Source organism: Cannabis sativa, chromosome 9 (assembly GCF_029168945.1).
Source record: "Cannabis sativa cultivar Pink pepper isolate KNU-18-1 chromosome 9, ASM2916894v1, whole genome shotgun sequence".
Lineage (NCBI taxonomy): Eukaryota > Viridiplantae > Streptophyta > Magnoliopsida > Rosales > Cannabaceae > Cannabis > Cannabis sativa.
In genome coordinates this window covers 6879801-6902636 of record NC_083609.1, presented here as the reverse complement: position 1 = coordinate 6902636, position 22836 = coordinate 6879801, and the positions used below count along the sequence as shown (strand labels likewise).

General features: G+C 32.0%; 1 protein-coding gene across 1 annotated transcript; it reads right to left on the bottom strand.

Annotated features, from left to right (window-relative positions):
• Positions 1-14354: 14354 nt before the first annotated feature.
• LOC115722854 (cullin-1) lies at positions 14355-20512 on the bottom strand. The gene is made up of 20 exons (XM_030652191.2): positions 20262-20512; positions 19672-19862; positions 19437-19536; positions 18952-19137; positions 18614-18661; positions 18319-18522; positions 18148-18225; positions 17956-18045; positions 17796-17876; positions 17613-17675; positions 17206-17241; positions 16873-16959; positions 16628-16777; positions 16477-16532; positions 16204-16324; positions 15971-16132; positions 15731-15874; positions 15434-15652; positions 15195-15362; positions 14355-15070 (listed from the first exon to the last, which is right to left on the bottom strand). Exons 2-20 carry the CDS (start codon positions 19809-19811, stop codon positions 14969-14971), a joined length of 2235 nt encoding a protein of 744 aa, XP_030508051.1. The 5' UTR covers positions 19812-19862; positions 20262-20512; the 3' UTR covers positions 14355-14968.
• Positions 20513-22836: the final 2324 nt, after the last annotated feature.

The following is a 22836-nucleotide window of genomic DNA, read 5'->3' as shown; positions in this document are numbered from 1 at the left end:
CTTGCTAGGATGGAATCTAACAATGCCCACCATATAATTATATCACAATATGGTCATGAACAAAAATAAAAAATCAAAACTCAATAATAATAATAATAATATGGGTGCTCCATTGTTCAAGGGAAAGGAAAGCTTTTTTGTCAATGGTGGGAGTGAGGAGAGGCCCCAATTACATCATGTGTGTCTGTTTTTCTTTTTAGTTGTTCATATAATTGGAGTCAAGGAAGGCACTAAGTCAAATATATATATATTTTATATATAAAGCAAGTAGTTATTACATGGATATTTTGCTGATTCTAAGCTGAAGTGACATTATTAAATGAGTGGTAACAACTAGAAGAGCACATAGAAATTAAGGAGTCCAAACATTTGATGACATAAGATGTGATCTAGGCTTTAATCAAAAAAATCAAAAGTGGCGTATATTACATAATTTCATTGTATTCATCATCTAAAATAGGTATTTTTACATTTTATACTAAAATTTTTAATTTTTGCATCTTCTTATAGGCAGATTTTTTTTCAAAAATACTGTATTTTTTTTTAAAAAAATATTGTATAAGTTTTATACTGTGTATTGTGTTAAGTTTTCACGATTATTTCATAGTTGTTTTTTAATTAACCCACTGTTATTTTGATTGTTCTGTTTTATTGTTTTACAGTTATTTTGTAAAAAGACAGTACTTTAATAAAAAAATTCCGTGCAGCAGTAAAATTATAAACTTTTGTCTAAAATTTTGTATTTTTGTAAAAACCCTAACTATATATATTTACATATATACATAATACATATAAAAATGAGAAATGCTAAGGGCACCCATGATACTTAACACTCTTATGAAGTGTAAGATCGCTATTAGTGTAACTCAATATCGGATCCCATTTGTTTTACTTAAATAATATTATAAAAAATACTAATTAATTATAAAACGGCACTTCATTGTGGTGTTAGACACCATAAATGTCTTATAGTAATGCTCTATAAAAAATACATAAGATTTTTTTGGGGAGGGCTACAGCCAACAGCCCCCTAAGTCAATGAATGGCTCAATAGTCTTTGGAGAGTGGAGACTAGTGTAGTGTCAGCAACCATAATATTTCTCTTTTCGACTAAGGCTTGTTAGCCCCTCTTGGATTTAGGGGTAGCTCTAGTAGGGAGGGCTTGCTTGTTAATTTCCTCAAAAGAAAGTTTTCATGGGCATTGGACAGTGTTACTAAATGCTAGCTAGGGAGCTTTATCTTCTGGTGAGCTACATTTTCAAATTAAGGACTTCGATTCTAGTAGCATGCGTGTATGTCCTCTTCTATAATTTGTGCAACCTATTCGATTGGCAAATTGGTGGGGGTTTGTTGTTGGAGGCTTCGCTACAGTTCTTGTTGTTTAATATGAATATGGGGTGGAGTTGGTTTTGGTGTGCATGAGACATGAGTGGTGGTGGTGTTTCATAAATCAAGAGAAAAGATACTTTAGGGGTTCGGGTTGTATTCACTATACTAAAGAGAGGAGGTTTTGGTGGTGGGGTATTGAATGGGTGGGGTATGTCAAATTATATATTTATTTATTTTTTATATATATGTTAAATTAATTTTTATTAATGAAAATTAACTATTCAAATTAAATTTGTTTATTTGTTTATTTATTTATTTTGAATAGAAATGCAATTTCATCCATTTAAATTATTCAAAAGAACATTACGTAAATTATTCGAAATCGTAAAATCTAAATAGGTTGCAATCAGCATTTAACCACGAAGTTTTAGCTAAATAGTAAGCAATATGATTGGCAGTGGCGGAACTATGTTAGGGTATGGGGTGGCCATGGCCCCCCTAATATTTTAGGGAATTATTTTTAATATATATATAATATATAAAAATTAAATTTAATTATTAAAGAAATATAGTTAGTTTAGCTTACCTCAATGTACATAAATAGATGTGTATTATTATATACGGGTTTTATAGGTGTATTCTATTTTTTATATTAATTTAAAGGCTATGTGTAGGAATTGTCCCTCAAATTAATACGATTATCAAATCGTCTTTTGAAATATTTATTTACTATTCCCTTTGAACTATGTCACAATGTTGAAATATAAGACTTCTAATAAGTTTTATCCAATGACGTGACTAATAAAATAGTAATGGGACTTGTGTGTCATTGTCACATAAGTGCCACATGTATAATTTAAATAAAAAACAATTTTTTTTCTTATCAATAATTGACAAGAAAATTTAAGATTAATTTATTTTTATTCATATAATTTAGGGTAAATACCATTTTGAATCCTGTATTTTGTAAAAGTTACTAATTGGAATCTATATTTTATAAATCACAAAATATACCCTGTATTTTTGAAAAATATACAAATAGGACCCTGAATTGATTTTTTGTCAAAATAAAACTTAATAATAATTTGATCTAAAGATGTTATGACAAATCTAGTTACATTTTCTGTATCTGTTCGTGTTAGAAATTATCTTAAAGTTAGTTATGTTAAAAAATAAAACTGTTAAAAATTGAGTTTAGGATCATATTTTTACCATTTTGGAAAATATAGGGTCCATTTTGTCATTTAACAAGACAAAGGGTCTAATTGATAACTTTTACAAAGTAGAGGGTCTAAAATAGTATGTATCCTATAATTCATAGTTAATAAGAAAATATTTTTTAAAATTTTAAATTAAATATGTGGCGTTGACAATAACACATCAACTACATTGACATGTTTTAACATAAAAAATTTCAAGGGATACGATATGATCATTGTAATAGTTCAAGGTTATAAAATTTTGAAATAGCCTAATTTTATTAATATTTTCTAAAAAGAAATAGGTAAAAATATAATTCGCTTGACCTTCCTATTTGGCCCCTCCTCAGATTTTTGTCTGGTTCCGCCACTGATGATTGGCAAATCGTTTGACAAAAATCAAAAAGATATTATTCAAACTAGAAAAAATTTGTGCCCACTCTGAAATGCATAACTCAAAAAAAGTCATATCTAACGAACTTCGAATTAGCTTGGATTGTGACCAAATTGTTCGAATCCACCACCACATCTGCCGCCCTGTTTATTTCAACTAACTCAACACCTCATTAACCCTGATAGTTTCAGTAAGAACATGATCAACCACCCCCATCTGACTTATTGTCTTAGCCATAATAATTTGACTAGAAGAGTTATCGGCCACACAACTATACCCATGCTAATTCTGATTGCTAAAGATAGCTGCATCGACATTAATTTTGATTGTATTACAACCCGATACAATCTAGTGCTCGTACCCTTCGCCATCTTGTAAGAAAAACAAAGAGGAACCAAAATTTTTATCTTGAGCACAACTCCATTGATCAAAACTACCCTTAGCCATACCTCTTTAACAGTCTTATTCTTACCATTCTACACCTTGTCATTGCGCGTAGACCATAATGCCGAACAAAGCATAACAGCTCTATGTTTCATCTCAGAATCTCAACATTGAAATCTATCATGAAGCTCGAAAAATAGTTTTCACCAATCTCTATCTCCGAAAACCCACCATCTGCCAGCAAGCAAAAGCAAACGAACACCCCACAAGATAATGAGAAAACTCTCCAACTCACAAGCACCTTGAACACAACAATGAGGGAAGAGGAACATGTTTCACATCTAATTAAACACGGGTAGGAAGACAATTGGAAGCAGCCCTCCAAACCAAATTCTTAACTTTAGGAGGCACTCTCAAATCTCATAACTCTTTCCAAAAAACGTAATTATCAATTCCAACTAACTCACATTTAAGCTTTTGAAAAAATTGGTACGTAATCTTGACCAAATATACACTAGAACTATCACCATTTCATTGTCAAATATTGTCAAACATTGAGAGGAACAAAAAAAAAGTCCAAAATAAACTAATAATAATAATAATAATAATAATAATAATAATAATAATAATCTATAAACTATATAAACAAAGAGTGGAGTTAAAAAAAAAAAAAAAAAAAAAAAAAAAAAAAACAAGGAGTGAGATTGTGAGAATATTTTTGAGTTTTCACTAATTGATTTATATAATTAGTTTTCAATACATATTAAATTAAAAAAAAAAAAAAAAAAGTTAAATTAGCCAATTAATAATTGATAAAATAAGTACCACATTACAATATACTGTTTATTGAGGTTAATACTAAATAAGCTTGCTCTCCAATTCATATTTTGTCTTAATTATTCTATAAAAGTCTCTCAACAATAAACATAATTTAAAATTAATAAAGTTTCTTGATAATTATATAACTTGTATATATACTAATAACCTAAAATATAACAAATGAAATTATTTGTATACATAATTAAAGTGAGATAATATTTATATATAATCTATAATTTATAATAACAATAACTATAATAAAAGTATTAATAATTTTAGTTCTTCCACGTTAATTTATAAAAATATTCTTTCACTATATTGAATTATTACTTTTAAGATAAACATTAATTATTAATATGTTTTTCTTAAATTTTGCAATTTATATAAATTTGCTACTTCAAAAATTTTATGTATTATTTATTTTATAAAATTAATTAAGTATTTTATGTATTAATTATTTCTCACTTATAAAAAAAATCCAAAATATTCTATTTCTATATTTATATATAATATATATTGGCCTAGTCTATTTCTATTTATTTTTTTCAAAAAAAAAAAAGAGGATTTTGATAGTAATTAAAAGTATAATACTTTTAGGTTTCTATTTGATTTATTTTTTTTAATTTTAATTTAATTTGTATGCTTATACTAATTTACTGTTTTTTTTAATAAAATTTAGATACTTTATTAACTAGCAATCGTTAATAACAATATATAACGCACTTTGTTGGAACAATCTTCCACTTGAAGCACACGACCTGGAGAGAAACAAGAATTCCTGGCTAAAACATGAGCCAGCTTGTTTGCAGATTGTTTGACAAAACACAACTCAATATTATTTAAAGATAAAAGAAGAGTATGAACATTATGAACACAAATTAAACTATCAGTTTCCAAAATCATTTACTTTTAGACCACGTGGACTAAGTTAGTCAAGATTAGTTTTGGGTTGTTAATCTTGATTTTGTAGCTAATGATTTTGTTAATAGTTGGTTAATTCTCCAACTAATTTACCTTGTATGAACAGAGCTATATAATAAGCTCATCTCTCAGTTGTAAACGAGAATTGAAGAGCCATAATAAAATTCTTGCTCTGGTTTTCTCTGTTCTTTCTTTCTTTCTTCTCATATTTACTGTTAATTATATTGGGAAATTTGATTTTATATATTTAAAAAATTAAAAAATTTTATTATTAAACCAAAAAGCTAAACCCTAAAAAAACTATACCTTTTTTTTCAAAACCCCAAAAATACCCCTCTCACAATTCTCTCTCTCTGCATCATCTCTCTCTCTCTATCTCACATCCCAACCGCCCACCCTCACCACCACCTCCGACCTCCATCCTCCGACCTCCGACCCTCACCGCCGACCACCCGCACCAATACCCCGACCCAGCCCCACTCTCTCGGACCGCCCAAAAGTCGCACCCCGAAAGCCCACTTCCTCTCTCTGAAATCGCAGAAAAAAAAAAAAATTGGTCCCAGGTCCAATGGTCGGACCATGGGTCCGATGGGTCCGATTGGTCCGACCATCGGACATGGGACCAATTTTTTTTTCTTTTTTTTTTTTTTTTGCGTTTTCAGAGAGAGAAATTGCTCCCAGGTCCGATGGTCGGACATGGGACCAATTTTTTTTTTCTGCGATTTCAGAGAGAGGAAGTGGGCTTTCGGGGTGCGACTTTTGGGCGGTCCGAGAGAGTGGGGCTGGGTCGGGGTGTTGGTGCGGGTGGTCGACGGTGAGGGTCGGAGGTCGGAGGATGGAGGTCGGAGGTGGTGGTGAGGGTGGGCGGTTGGGATGTGAGATAAAGAGAGAGAGAGATGATGCAGAGAGAGAGAATTGTGAGGGGGGTATTTTTGGGGTTTTGAAAAAAAATGTATAGTTTTTTTAAGGTTTAGGTTTTTGGTTTAATAATAAAACTTTTTAATTTTTTAAGTATATAAAATCAAAATTCCCATTATATTTGATCGAAAACATTTTATTGTAAATTCACTCTCTCAATTATAGAATATGTGTAAAATTTAAGGGCAATATATCTTTTTTTATTAATAAAAATATAGTGAAATAATTTTTAAAGAAAACATAACTAATAAAATCAAAGCCAGATAAATTATTTGCTTGTATTCATCATTTTATTTATTTCAAAATACTTAGTTTCTACCTATAAATTTCTAGCAGTTACACTCTAAATATTTACTATAGCTTTAAAAATATTAAGAAAAAAAAATTAAATACCAAGACAAAAAATGATGTCAAAAAATAATTGAAAAAATATTTCAATTACAAATAATAAATGAACAAACCCCGTCAGCCTAAACACGTGATAATCATTTTTATTTTCCAACGCTGTAATAATGATTATTATGGAGTCAGACCTAGAATTACAATTAGTAAAGGACAAAATATAACAATAAATAATTAATTAATTAGGTCATTGCAAATTTAAACATTTTTATTTTTGTTATGTACCACGATTCAATGAAATGAATTACTACCCACTAATGAGTCAAATTCGTATAATTACAAATTATTGCCATCAACTTATTTCTTTAGAATAAAAAAAAATGGGTTAAAAAGGGTTATGTTGTTACAAACCAATTATTTGTATTTTTTTATTATTACATTAATAATAAATAGAGAATGGATCACTATTCTTCCACTATCATTGGACAATAAACAACAATACAAAACTTCAGCTTTTACTATGTACAAATTACAAAATAAAGTTATAAATAAGTAACTATATATGGATTAATTGTTTTTTTGAAGGGTAACCAATAAGATTAAAATAATAACTAAGTTACACAATAAATGAAGGATTTTCTTCCATTCAAGAATATTCATAACTATTAAATTTATTTTTAAAAGAAATTACATTTACCTTTTACTTATTACTTGTTACTTGATAGAGCAACTCAAAAGTTACTTTATATATTATATATATATTTTTAATAAAAATTATAAGATTTATTAATTAATAAATTCGTTCAAAATAATAAAACGCACTTCGAGGAACAGTACTCCAGCTGAAGCACACGACCTGTAGAGAAACAAGAATCTCTTACCAAGTAATGAGTCTACTTATTTGCAAATCGTTTTACAAAACACAAATCAACAAAAGATAAAGCCAAAATCAAATTTCGAACATCTTGAACAATAAGACCAAACTGTGAAGGCATCAAAATACCGCTCTGAATTGCTTAGACACACATCAAGCTATCTGTTAAAGAACCGCTTTCACTAACTTATTCCAAACCATATCTAAGTTAAACTTTTCAAAATTACTCAAAATATTATGGTTTTATAAATTAATTTTTGTAATTAATTTTGAAAAAACCTTACTTAATTATATTTTTCAGAGATTAAAATACTAAGTGTATTTTCTATAATGAACTTTAATTTAAATTTAAATATTTAATATACTTATTTAACATAGATTTTAAATTATTTTCTTTAGTTTTGGAAACTTAGAGTTAATAAGTTAAATAATTTGATTGAAACTTATTACAAATTCTTGATTGTATCTTAATAATCTGAAAATTTTAATAAATTTTGATATCAAATAGTTTATACTAACGTAGAATTATTCTTGGAATAATTTGGTTAACCTAAGCATTCATAAATACTATTTAAAAAGAATATTATGGATCTTTTATCCACAGTTGATTTAACATAGGAAAAGTTTAGTATAAATATCATTACAATATTAAATTTTTAATTGTAGATGCATGTCTTAAAAATTCATCTCTACGATGACTACTAAGACTTAAGTTAAGTGTACAATTATTAAACCGTGAGAATTATTTTATAAAACTATAAAAGTCTTTTTTAATAGGATAAATATCATTTTGGATTATATGTTTTACAATTAGATTATATGTTTTGTTAAATGATTTGGTTTGTTCCCAATATTTTCTAAAATGTGTACAAAATAATACCTTATGCTCAATTTTTATTAATTTTATTTAGGAAGTTTTATTTGTGCACCCCAAAAATCTATAAAAACACTCCATGTAATTATTTTTATTTTGTATAAAAAAGTATGTCTTTGATTTATACTGGTTTTTATTAATTTTTTTCTTCCTTCTTATATGCTTAAAAAATATACATATAAAATAAAAATAAAATATATTTTAAATTTTGAGAAAAGATATTATATGTTTTAAAAAATAAAAAATAATTATAATAACTTTTGTAAAAATATGAAAATTTAAAATTAAAATAATTATTAAATTAAATACTAAATAGTGTAAAAAAGAAAATTTTAAAATATATATATTAAGAGTGATTTTTAAAAATTAAATTAAGTAAATTATTTTAAAATATTGAGGTGTACTTATAATTTTATTGGGTACAAGTATAATGCTACTTTTGTTTTTAATATAACCAACATGAAATTAGTTTGTAACACAAACATATACAAAAAAAATATAACTAGTAATGTTTTAATTTGACAAAACTTGATTTCATGGTACTATTTTGAAAAATACGTAGTCTGAATTATTATTTGACCAAACAAAAAATCAAATTAATAACTTTTGTAAAGTACAAGAATCAAAATAACATTTACTTTTGAATAATTTAGCTAATATAATTTTATTTATTTTGACAAAATATGAGAAGAATTTGAATTTAAGGCCTCAAATAGCACATCAATATAAATATATAAAAATATTTCCTATTTCTAATCACACATTATATGGGGAGTTAAAGCAAAAAAGCAAGATTCTTTTCTATAATGCTTGAAAATCATATCGATCGTATCACTAAGTTACCCGAGATTTGTTTTTTCTTTTTCTTTTTAATTAGAGTGAAAAAAAAAAGCTAGAAGTTTGGTAAGGAAAAAGAGATATGTGCATATGTTACACAAAGAACAATATTTTACTTTTGTTTGACTCACTCTCATTGATGAGTTGCTTGAAATTTGAGTATATCCCACTAAACAAAAGCAGAGTGGTCACGCAAGTGTTAGTTGTTAAGAACTTACTTGCCTTGACCACTATAATCAATTGCTGCAACTTCACCAATTTCATGCCCTATCAATCACTTTCAAGAACACCCTTTACATTAATTCTTCTTCCTCTTTGAGGAATAATGAGGATGATGATCTAAGCAAAAAAATGGGTCCCAAAATCCAAGACTAACGAGCTTTGTGAGTTGCAATAACCAAACGTGATTAATATAATGATTACAATTATAATATATAATATGTATGTGTGTGTGTATGTTTATTTTGTATAGGTGTTTAGGGTTTAGAAATGAGAGAGAGCCTCTCACAAATTAAGCACTTTTTTTAAAACGTAAAGTAAATTATGTAATGAGTAATCAAATGTTGGGAAATGGAAGAGAACCGTTAAGATTGCTTTGTTCACTTCTTCTTCTGTGTTTGGGACCAAATTTTTGCATGTTTGGCATATTCTTAATCATTTAAATAAAATACCCTTTTTTCTGATTATTGATAAATTAATCAACCCAAAAAAGTAGTTCCTTTTTGTTTTTGTTTTCTTGGCCATGAGTCTCATGAATAATGGTAGTGGAATTAGCTGACGGTAGGTATATGTTCACAGTTCACTGAATTTGTAACCCACATACATGGCTCATGGTAATGTAATTGACCATTATTTGTATGGTATGATTGAATGAATAATTGAGTAAACTAGTATGCTTAGTGATAGTGTTCACATTTTTTGTCATTCTGTACCTACGATCCAAAATGGAGTTTCTTTACTTCAAACTTCCACAATAGTTAGGTCACTTTTTTCATATGGAGAATTTGATGAATCCGGTAGAGATTGTTAAAAACTACTCACCTTTTCAAGTGAAAAAATATATATATAAAATTTTTATGTTTTATTTTTAAAAAAGAAAAGATAGAAAGAATAAGTCAATTTTAATAAAATTAATTTTTCCCCTCTCTTTAAATAAAATTAATTTCTATGGCGAATCATGCTCCTTCCATTACGCAAATGTTTTTTTCCTGATGACAGTTATCTATTTTGCCAAGCTACTGTATAAGCGGCTAGCAAGCTCCTCAATCTGCTTCGTATGTTTGAGACTGCCTCGGGACAGCAGGTGAATGCTTCCAAATCTAATATTTTCTTCACTCCTAATTCTGCCCCCCAACATTGTGACAGTATTTGCAACATTTTGGGTATGATAGAAGCTTCTGAAGGCAGCCATTATCTCGGACTGCCTAACATCATTGGGTGGAATAAAAATACTATACTTGGATTTATCAAAAACAAAGTGATTACTCGTCTCAGCAGTTGGCATGATAAGTTCCTCTCTAGAGCCGATAAGGAGATCCTTTTAAAAATTGTGGTCCAATTGCTCCCTACTTATGCTATAAGTGTCTTCCTTATTCCTATTAGTACTTGTCAAGAGATTGAGAAGCTCATGGCCCGGTTCTGGTGGAAAACTAATGCAAGCAAGGGTAATGGCATTATCTGAATGTCTTGAGAGCGTATGGCGACTCATAAACATCTCGGAGGTATAGGATTTCGATACTTAAATGACTTCAACCTCGCAATGCTTGCTGAACAAGGGTGGAGGCAGCTTTGTAATCCAAACTCGCTTGCAAGTCGTATATACAAAGCAAGATATTTCCCACATTCTGATTTTCTCAATCAGAGCTTGGTTCCAATCCTAACTTTGTTTGGCGGAGTATTTGGGGTGCTCAAAAGTTAATCAAGCTTGGTGCCAATCGAACGATTAAGTCGGGTACAACCACTACCATTTTGAATCATTCGTGGCTTCCTGATAATGACCAGCCGTATGTTACAACAAACAATCCTAGTTTGATAAACCAACCTGTCTCCTCTCTTTTCTCTGTTGAATCGGACAGCTGGGATTATGACTTGGTTTGTGACATGTTCAATTCTCGTGATGCAAGCCTTATCCTCGGCCTTCCATTAAGCACAACAGATGCAGATGATTGTTGGTCTTTGACTAGTGAAACCAATGGTAGTTTTACAGTAAGCAGTGCCTATAAGTTAGGGCTGAACATTTTGAACGGGTTTGACCCGAACCCGAGCAACCCGCCCGAACCCGAACTGGTGAACCCGCAAAAAAAATTTTAAAAAAGTTTCGGGCGGGTTGGGTTCAACCCGGTACCCTTCGAGTGGGTTGGCGGGTTGAGATTTTAGGGATACCGGGTTTCGGGTTGAACCACGAACCCGCCCGCCAACCCGGTTTATAAATATATTATATATATTTCTTTTATTACTCTTTTTATATATATATATTTATATATAATATGGACTTTAGATTTTTATGGACTATGAATATTGGATATGGATGTATTTTGAAATATTTTAGTTTTAACTTTTATCATGATTCATGAACATGAATATGAAGTTTGATTTGAATCTTTGATAAATAGGTTGTTTGTTTGTTGGTTGGATTGATTAATGTATTTTTTCTTCAATAGTAGATACTATGAACAAATTGTTATATTATATATGCTTAATTTAATAAATAAAAAAATAAAAAATAATTATTTGAATAAAAAATTAATTTTTTTTAAAGAGTTGACCGAGTTGACTGAGTTGACCAGGTCAACCTGCCAACCCGCTAAACCCGACCAACCGAAACCCGCCAACCCGCCAACCCATGCCCTATTCGGGTCTGGGTTCGGTTTCAATTTTTTGAACCCGAAACCCGCCAACCCGAAACCCGGTAAACTCGCCCGATGTTCAGCCCTACTATAAGTTGCTGCAACAAAATAAAGCAACTGACCATGCTGCTAATAACTTCGGGTTCTGGAAAAACTTGTGGTAGCTGAAGATACCGCCTAAAGTGAAGAACATGTTGTGGCGAATCTTAAATAACTGTCTTCCTACTTGCCTTAACTTAGTTACCAAGCATGTAAATGTTTCCATTCTCTGTCCCATGTGCCTTTCACAACCAGAAAATACAACTTATGCACTTTTACATTGTGCTCTTGCTGCTGAGTGTTGGAATCGGCTTGGTATTAACCGTCCAACTCCAATAGCAACTTTTGCCTCTTGGTTGGAACATGTCTTCTCCACAATGCCTACTGAAGATGTGTGCAAAATTATAATGGTATGTTGGTCCCTATGAAAATCCTGGAATAAGAAAGTCTGGGAAAAACAAACCCCGTTGGTGAATGATGTTATGGTATCGGCAACTACTTCTCTTGATCACTGGAGAAAAGCTCAGGATATTTCTTCCCTATCATCTATATTTCTCGATAATATAGGTAATCAGGATGAGCTTTGGGCAAAATCGGATTTGGAAACCATCAAGATTAATGTTGACGCCGCCACATTTGAGCAAGACAACTCTTACGGGTTTGGGATGGTTGCTCGTGACCATCATGCTTCTCCCATTCACATTCATGCCGTGTATCATGGTGGTCACTTTCTAGCTGAAACCATCGAAGCAATGGGCATCAAAGAAGCACTAAGTTGGATCAAAGAAACCAATCGAAAAGATGTTACGATAGAGTAACAGCATGCTCGTCGTTCAAGCCATTCATTCCACTCAGCCAATGTCTTATGTGTTTGGTTTAGTTGTTAATTATTGCAAACATATTTTATCTTCTCTTTCTAATATTCATTTACGTTGTGTAAAACGATCAGCAAATTGAGCTGCCCACTTTGTCGCTAGGCACGCTCGATCCTTATCTGGTCGTAGCATTCTCAGAACTTCTATTCCTACGGATCTTCTTGCTATTTTGTATTCAGAATGCTAAATTAATTAAGTTGCTATTTCTCGTAAAAAAAAAAGTTAATTTGGCATAAAAATTTACAAGCTCCACAAATAATATCACTAATTAAATATTACAATTTTCAAAGAAAAGAAAACATTTAATGAAAATTCAACTAAATTTATCAAATTTTTCATATTTTAATTTATAAATGATTATAAAAAATTGTTAAACCATTTATAAAAGTATCACCTCATGAGGTGGCCAAGTACCACAATTAGTGTAATAGCAACACTCAAATTTAATATGAAGAAAATTAAAAGAGTTTCAAGCACCACTACAACATATTAGTATAATTAAATATCTAATTTTATTTATTTTAATTTATTAATTATTATAAAAAAAATCACTAATTATTACAACACCACACTTTGTAGTAGTTCTGAACATATTTAGGTGTAGCAAGTTTCTTCATGAATTTAGAGAGAGTAATGTGTCGAAGCAACGTGGACAGCCGAGGGAAGAGGCAAGATGGACTCCACCTAGGCGAGGCTCTTTTAAGATCAATGTGGATGCAGGGGTCAAGGTTGGGGAAGGCATTGCTGGGCTTAGTTCAGTTGTTCGGGATGATGAAGGTCGGGTTGTCGCGGCTGCTAACAGGTATGTGCAAAAGAACATTACGCCATTGCAGGGAGAACTACAAGCGATTTTGATGGGTCTGCAGGCTGGTATACAACGCAGTCTTCCCTCCTTCTCTGTTGAGTCTGATTGCCTTCAAGCAGTACACTTAGTGATGCATGAGAAGGAAGGATGTCGGGATGTCGATGGGCTCATTGCGCAAATTAAATGACTGCTGCAAAATGAATGTGTGGCAGGGATTTCTTTTGTATTTAGAGAAGCCAACCAAGTTGCGCATATTTTAGCCAATGATGTTTTGATTAACAAAGTTAGTGCCATGTGGGTAGGGGTTGTTCCCCTTTGTGCGAGTCAAGCTATTCGGCGAGATTCGCCTTATCCATTGTAATGCTTTTGATTAAATGAATTCTGCTTCAAAAAAAAAAACATACTTAGGTGGTTTTGAGTACCGCTAATACTTAACAGCAGTTAGCAATACTCATTTAATAATCTTTAACAATAAGTGAATACTCAAGTAAAATGACAATTGACTCAAAAATAAATTGTGAATTACTTAAATAATACGAAGATTTTTAAGTGGCTCAAGCAATCTAGTAAATGTCCATTAAAAGTGTAAAATGCGACTAATCTTTTTTTTTCTTTTATCTTTTTTGAGGTGTTTGTATCCACTACTTACATAGATTTGTAGATAAAAGACAGAAAATGTTCAATCATCAAAATAACAATTAAAAACAGAAATTGACTAAATACAATAGTTAGTAGTTACAATATTACAGAAACATCTACATGAACTACATAATTAAGTTCAAGTGTTTTCAATCGTTGGTTACACTAATAATTGTTTAGATTTGGTGGCGATATTTGTATCAACCACTCGACATTAGAGGGTCACACTTTTGTTATAGAGTGAAGAAAAACAGAGTCAGGAACAAAAAAGTGAAAAGTTTATAAACCTCTATTGCAATGTAGTTTACAATTACATCATCAAATACAAAATAAAGTATTACCCCATCATCATCATCATCATCATCATCTGTTCAATTTTCTGTCGCTCACAATTTATCTTTCTTTCATACCAAACATAACTTAATTGAATTGTAGCCATAAAAATATGAGTGCACATAATGCATTCAAATACAAAACATTTCCAATAACTCAGATTTTAATTGACAATTGTGGAATACTATTAACATTTCCATTCAGTGGGGGGGGCAAAAGATTAAAATTAACAAAGCAAGCACAGTTTTTAGTTATTATATAAGGAACACGATCCCACTGAAGCACCAGACCACATTATGGAATCAATTACAATTCTCTCCACCATGGCTGCACAATCTATAATTGTTGCACCCATACCTAGCTCCAAAAGGGGGGAAAAATGTACAAGCATTTTCTGAAGCATTTTTTCTCATCACGGACACTCATATATTGCTGCAAGAACCATTATGAGTGTGATTTCCGCAATGAGGCGACCCTCTCTGCTTATTCCAGAAGCAATGGGCACAACTTCATTAGGCAAAAGGGGATTATCGATGCCATTCACGCCAAGTACCTAAACATGTTAGGGTTATCTTTATCTCTTTCCAGATAATCTCGGGTGATGAGATCTTCGATCCTCTTCTTAATTGCCTTGAAGTCAGGCTGCAAAAGAAATTTCAATCAATGCCGGAAGAAATATTCATGCACAAACTCAAGAAAAATAGACAAAAAGAGGGTGTTGTTAGTGTGTTAATAATGGTGGGAGAAAGGGGCACAAATAAAGGACCTTGAACATGCGACCCAACTGCTCGACACACTCCATCACCAGTTGCTGATGACCCAATACTTTACGACTCTTCATGATGCGCACAATTGAGGCATCGATGGCATATCTTCTGTCCTTGTCAACATCCTCGATTACTTTCTTTTTCTCATCCACAGGTGGGAGAGGGATCTGTGTGTTATATCATAAGGATCGGAAGAATGAAATAAGAGATGAAGGAAAGAAAAAAGATATCCACCAACCTTGATCCTCCTCATTTTGTCAGTAAACTTGGAGTTGAACTCAAAGTAATCAGTAGGAGATATAGTTTTTGTACTCGGCTCCTTGTTGAGAATCTTATACTTAGCGCATGACAAGGAATGGAGCAGTCTAACAACATCATCATCATTCAAGTTTAACTGAGTCATGATTTCAGAGTAACTCAATCTATCTGAGGAATTGAATAGCAGCAACGCAGAAGCCTGAAAGAAGAAAATTAAAATTACCAACTGGACAACATAACAAAGAAATATACCGGATTTATGAATTATTAAGCTTACCTGATAAGTCGTAACAATCAGCTCCATGGTTTTTGGTTCAAATTTCCCAATAATATTACAAATTCCTAGGGAGTATATCCATGTAAGTTTTCTGTGCTTCGTTTTTGTCTGATAAAATTCCTTGAAAACCTCAACACACTTAACCTAAAAACAAAAAAGATAAAACCTTAGCAATTCACATAGAAAAATAAGCTTACAAGGTTGAGAGTGAGGGAGAAGTTGTTAGCATTTGCAATATACCATCTCAGCTGGAAGATTGAGGTCAAAAGATTTGTAACTTGGCCAGAAGCCCGTGGTCAAAACAGTAACAGTCAAATCAATCCCTGGATTTGCTTGAGTATTAGTCTTTAAATACTCCTCAAAATTTGTCTGGTTTTCTTTTGCCAAAGTCAAGTCCGTCACCTACAAGAGAAAAGTAGCACTTTAGAGGCTCCAATCTTAAGATACTTCAATGAGCATCTAATGCAACCTACCATTCCTTCCATCTTTGAAGTGAACTGTCCGCCACATTGCTGCTTCAGTTTAGTCAAAATACATCTCTCATGATCATCATTTGCACTCTTGTCAAAAAGAAGACGTCGAGCAAGCTTTTTCCTGTAAAACATGATAAAGGATTAGTCATCTAACATCTATTCTAAGGAAAATCATCAAATATTATCATTATATAAGTGCAATCCAGCCCTTCCTCCCCTCTCGTAAAAGAACAAACTTAAAATAAAACGACAAAGTTTGACAGCAATTAATACCTATAAAACTCGGCAAACAAGTCTTTGTCACTAATATATGCTAGCAGCTTCACAACCTGCAGATTTGGTTTTCAAAAAATAAATCAATGGCAAAATTCTACAAGTCCAGACAAGTTGATAAATAATATAGCAAAGGAACAGTGCAGCACACCTTTTCCAGTGTCTCCTCAATGGCTTCGTCACTTAGTTTCTCACTTCCACCTTTCTTTAGAATGTTATCACAAAATGTCGCAAGAAGTTCTGCACTTGAGCTTCCAGCAACACCCTTGTTGCAGAATATCTCAAAAGCTTCCTTAAGGGCCTGTAGAACAAAAATAAAAAATAAAACAATTAGATAATATGAACAGGAGTCAGAAAAAGTGTCCAGATAGCCTTCAAGCAGGTTAATACACAAACCTTGTGAAAAAGTGTATGGTTTTGGAAACAGTCGTTCACATATGCTAGATATTTGTCATGTAGCTCAATGACTTTTCTGACAAAAACCTGAATAACAGAAGGCACATTAGTTTTAGCTTGAAAAAGTGTGTACAGTCTAACCCTATAAGGTGTCTGTTGGTACACTGTATTACATTGTATAGTATTATAGTGTGTGTATCATGTTTTTATACAGTACTATATTTGGTATTAACTTGTATTGTATGTGTAATAAAAACATGTCATATAACGCTATACTATATGATGCGATGTAATACTGGATACCAAACAAACCCTAAATAATATACTACGTACTTGTTCTTGCAGACCAACTACATCCTTCTTCTCTGCCTGTAGAGATACAAAATAATTGGAATTCATCAGTAATGAATTGGTTGGGACCATGGAAAATACAGCTAATCAGTACAAACTAAAGTAAGGAATAAAATCACTGATAAACAAAATTACAGAAGAAAGAAAGAGGTATCTAGCTAGCATGAAAAGAAAAGGCTAGCTAACTCAAAAGTAAAGACTAAACCCCAAATCAATTAGCTAACGCATAAAGCAATATTCATAAAGTTTTCACAGCTTTTGGCAGATTTGTCAAAGTACTGAGAATTCTTTCAATCCACCATGATATGCTAGAGGGAAAAAAAGTACACAACAACTTTAGGCATCATCTTGTGTGATATAGTTATCGAGAAGAGAATTGATAGACAAACCTTCTTGTTACTTGCAGCATCTTCCGCCTGTTTGACTAGAGCCATTCCTTCAGCAGTAACATGCTAAAATTGCATCATAGATAAAGAAAAAATCATATACATCTCACAACAAATTACAACTATCAATATATTTGACGACCCAAGAATACAAAATTAAAAATGTCATGAGTGCAGCATGAAAACCTGTTTAAAAATATTCGAAACCGGATCCAAGCCTCGGGGTATCTTAGAAAAGAGCCGGAACATTCTAGACAGATCCTCCACCTTAAACAGACAAAAATCATTTATTTAACTGATTTCTCCAACTAAGTAACAGGAACAAGTGGTTCAGCCAAAGAAGTACCTTATCATCTCTAAGTAAAGCATGGCATCCAGAGTGCTCTTTCTCAAGCAATTGAGTCGCATATACAGACAGCAGCTCATGTTGAACTTTCTAAACAAAAGTTCATAACAATTAAAAATTAGACAGACTATTAAGACATTCTTCACTCGAAGAAGAAATATAATTATACAACTAAAGTATAAAATCACAAACCTCCAATAGCTTTGGCTCACTACTAGAGTGCAGGTAATGAGAAACCCTATCCTTTTCCCGTCTTAAACATTCTTCAGCCTGGAGTTTCCAGCAAAGTGCTTCAGAAACTATTTACATGAACATAAAAAATTTAAAATTTGCACAGATTTAATGCAAATGAATGGAGCTTACTTTAAGCATATAATCTGGACAAGAATCTTCTAAGATCCAATTTGAAGCTTTTCGAGAATAATATGCTGCAGTGTCCTTAAGCATGGCTGCTTCAAAGTCATTCTCATAGTGATCCATTTGCCCCATCCCAATCTCAACAAATATATCCAAGACATTCTTTAGCAAAGCTCGGTCAATTTGCTCTCCTTCACGTTCTTGATCAATCTGATTTTTTTAAAACATAAAATAAAATATCACTCCTCACTTCAAAGTTAAAAAAAAAAACTAAATAGTTTAAGAAAAAATTATTACACACCAGAGAAATCACAGCATCCCTAACTTTTGAATTTAACTCCTGGTAGACCTGAAAACCATAACAGATGTCCACATGATATTAGGTATCTCTACCAAAAAAGTGAATAACACAATGAAATCAGGTGTTATTTAATATTCACTAGTCAAAATGAAATAAAAGTAACAAACAGAATTCTTCTATTTAGAATTCAAAAGTCCAAAATTTATATATATATAAATTAAATAAATAATAATTATAAAAATCTAGTCTTGTATCAAATATGTACACAGTGATCAATTTAAGAAATAAGTAATTGTAACAATCTACAAAAATAATAAGAAAGTTGTGTCATGAATTACCAGATCACGGAAACAAGTTAGACCAACTTCATTAAGTGGTGGGAGTGACCTCCGAGCAATAAAGTATCGGTCAAGATAGTGAAAAAAACGAGAGAGCCACCGAACCATAATTTTATGGTTTGCCCATCTTTTCACAAGTTCTCTCAACATAAACTCATCATGCTTCTCTCTTAATGAAGGCAAAACCTGAGTTAAAAAGAACAAAAAAGGTTGACATGGTAGGAATAGTATGTTAGTGAGTATTTTAGTGGTCATAATGAGCGTCTTCTCCAACTTTTTATATAAGGTGAGTGCTATCACACATTTGTTTATGTGCATTTTATAAGCATTTCAAATTATGTTTTGACATAAAGTTAACTACAGAAAAGTGGTATTAGATACTTCTAAAGATTCTGAACAAATAATTCCAGACGATTAATCAAAGTTTATTGAAATAAAGTGTCCAAACAAAATTAAAGAAAGCAAAGGTATCAAAATTTTCTCACTGTTGATGTAATGTACTCCTCAAATGATTCACGGTATTTGTCGTACAGCTGCTGGGAGTAATCATGTGGAGGCTTTTGCGTGCACATATTATAGATCGTTCTATAGAGAATGTTAAGAACAACAAAAGTGCAATTACCCCCATAAAATAAAATTAAAAAATTGTACTTTGGAACAAACAAAGTACGATCTTATATCAAACTACAAATACAATACAAACATCATAGAAAAGGATACGTATAAAGCATCATGTAATCCTCAGAGCTGAACTGTGGTTCTGGTAACCCTTCGAGAATGTTCTTCAGCTTGGTGATTCCCTTCTGCATAAACTCCCATCCCTGTTCTAAATCAATGGTCTTCCGCTCATTCATCGTCATCTTGTCACACTCCAATCAACAATTACTAATTCCCGGAAACCAACCCTACATCTGAAGAAGATGATAACATAAAATCATTTTTAATCAACCAAAACCGAAAACACAAAGTTCAAATAATGCGACGGAACTCGGGTAATCAATAGAATAAACACTGGCGAAAATTTCCCCCAACCTTATAACCAGAGAACCCTAAACCCTTTAGAAAACGAGGTCGAAATTTTCAAAAAGCGCTACACTAATAATCACTGTAACAAAACCCAAGATCCCGAAGCAAACTAAATTTCTGTCGAAGGACGATGCTAATCAAAACTCACATAAATTCAAGCTCAAACACAAAAAGATCAAGAGAAACGCGAAAATCAGATGGACGATCAGGTTTTACTGCAGAAAAATACATATACCAAATAAATAAAAAGTCGGAGAATAAAAATATTAAAAATAAGCAGATACCTAATGTGAAAGACGAAGGAGAGTCTCCAGAAACCCTAGCAAGTGAAGACGATGAGGAGGAAGTGGAAGATGAGGTCGAGCAGAGGGTTGTTAATGGTGAATTTGGGAAATTTAGGGATGAAAATAGAGAGTCTTAGGGTGAGATCAGATGTGGACTCCTTCGGAATTCGGGTCCTATTATTATTTTCCCTTTTATTATTTATTTATTTTTATGTAATTTTTTTTTCTTATAAAGATTTTTATGAGTCAATTGTGTATCTCTTTTTCCATTTTTCATGCAAAGTAATACCTTTTTCACTTCTTTGTTTGATTTTCTTAGATATGTGTATTCACGTTATTTTTCGGTGTGTTAAGCATTTTAACTTTAAAAACTCATGGTTACGGGAGCCTATGTGTGAGCAGTTCGTGAGGGGTGTTTAGAAGGGTAGGTTGGAAGCGAAACTCTTTGAGAAAATCTCTAGTTGTGGGGCGATTTTAGGAGATTAGGGTAAGAGTGTCACCGGGTGTTTTAAGGAGAGGCTGATGCAGTGTAAGAGACAGTTAAGGCAGCTTCATCAAAAAAGCTAATGTTGATTCACAAAAGTTGTATGAGGAAGAGCAGTATAAGTTTTATGAGATTCTAACTCAAAAAGAAATTTTTTGGAAGCAAAGGGCGAAGCATTTCTAGTTGAAAGAGGGTGATAATAATAGTTATTTTCATGTGGTGGCGAGTGCTCGTAAAAGGACAAATTATATTTCTAAATTACAAGATGACGTGGGTGATTGGTTTACTTGGGATGATGGGCTTCCTCAGTTAGTAAAAGACTATTTCTAAGGTCTTTTTACTGCCTCTGATGCCGAGTGGGGTAAACTGCTTAATCATATTCAAGTTTCGGTTCAGCTTCTCAAGTTTCAGAAGAGGAAGTTCGTAGGGCTTTGTTTCAAATGCATTAGGAGAAGGCTCCAGGTCTTAATGGGATGAGTTCGAGGTTTTATCAGAAATATTGATATATTATGGGGCGGATATGGTAAGGTTAGTTCAACAAGTTTTCTCTTCGAGTGAGCTTCCAGTTGGCATTAACTATACCAATATTATTCTTATTCCAAAAAAAAATAAGAACCCTATGAAGATGGGGGACTTAAGGCCAATCTCTTTGTGTAATGTGGTCTACAAGATTGAATCTAAGGTGATGGTCAATCCTTACATGTAAGAGTTACCTTCAAAGCTATAAGAACTACATCCAACAACATTAAACAATCTATAAGTATCAAAAACCACGAAAGTAACAAAATTCTTCAAATATATAGTAGAAGAAAAAAAGTTCATTGACCCTAATTTGATTACTAAAACATTAGAGAGGAAAGAATTAAACCGAATATAAAATTGGGTACGTGCAATAGCTACTGAAGTGATCCATTAAAATTACACTCATGGAAAAAAAGCATTGTCACTAATGGACCCAAAACGAGCAATAAAGTCAAATTTTTAGAACAGAAAAAACAAATTACCAAATAACAAAGTGAAAGTTGAGGCTAGACTATCTTATATTGATTATATTTCTCAATTTTTTTTATTGAAACTGGGAATAAGTCCCTATTTTATACATTGGTCAGAACTGTCTTTTATGCGAATAACGATTATGTTTGACCCTAAAAAATCTCATAATGCCAAGAATGTAGAAACTATTATTTTGGCATAGCTTGGTAGACCAAAAGGAGGTTACTTTACTAAACTCATCGGCATATGTGATGGGTGTGAATAAGGCTATCATTACGATGAAAAACCCTGAGGACGACCTTAGCACATTCTGAATTGGAAACAAAAAACTTCTTTAAATAAACCTTTAATATCGAATGCATCATACCCATGTAATGGGTCAAGACTCAAGACCAACCTTCTTCCTCTGCTCCTATCCACTATGTCTTACCCTTTCTTAAATTGATTGAGTGATTGTTTTATTAAAGCAATAATAGATTTCCTTCAAACCCTACAATAGCAAAAAGTTATATATTTTTTAAATTCTACAAAATAGAGGAAAATTGAAATTGAAGAATTACTCAAAGTATGAAAAACTAAATACTATATAAAAGTTAGCTAGTAAGGAATATAGAAAAACCCATTTCTGAGTCCAATACTGGACTCTTCGTGTTGATATTGTAAGGAATGCCTTCATATTTGATCTCACTTTTGGAAGTCAAACTTATCAAGCTCCTTATATATGAATCAATTGTTTCTCGATCGAGAAGCAATCTCGGTACCCATACCCTGCGAGCTAAGAACTCAGAGCATGGATATACAAAATAATAGAGAGAGGAGAAGGGGAAGATTATAAAAATAAAATTTTGATTCCCTTTTACACTATTCACCCAATGGGAGTGTTAGGGAACCTAGTCTAGAAAGTCTAACTATCACCTAAGCTTACTTTAAGTTTGTTATGTGTTGGTTAGTTAGTTACGATCCTAACTAACTTTCAGTTATAAGGCTTTATGCCTCTTTGTCTATATATATACATATGTAGTTGGCTTTAGTTTGTAATTTCTCAACAAAAAATCAATAATACAAACTCTTTCTCTCTCTCTCTAAAGTTTCTACATG

Bases quoted from the DNA above. Each gene is read 5' to 3' on its own strand.
- LOC115722854 (XM_030652191.2), bottom strand. From the start codon at position 19,811: ATGACGATGAATGAGCGGAAGACCATTGATTTAGAACAGGGATGGGAG. The intron at 16,325-16,476 runs GTATTAATTGCT...CATGTTTTACAG, and splicing joins TTGTTTGCCGAGTTTTATAG to GAAAAAGCTTGCTCGACGTC. The intron at 15,653-15,730 runs GTAAGCTTAATA...TTCTTCTTTCAG, and splicing joins TGATTGTTACGACTTATCAG to GCTTCTGCGTTGCTGCTATT.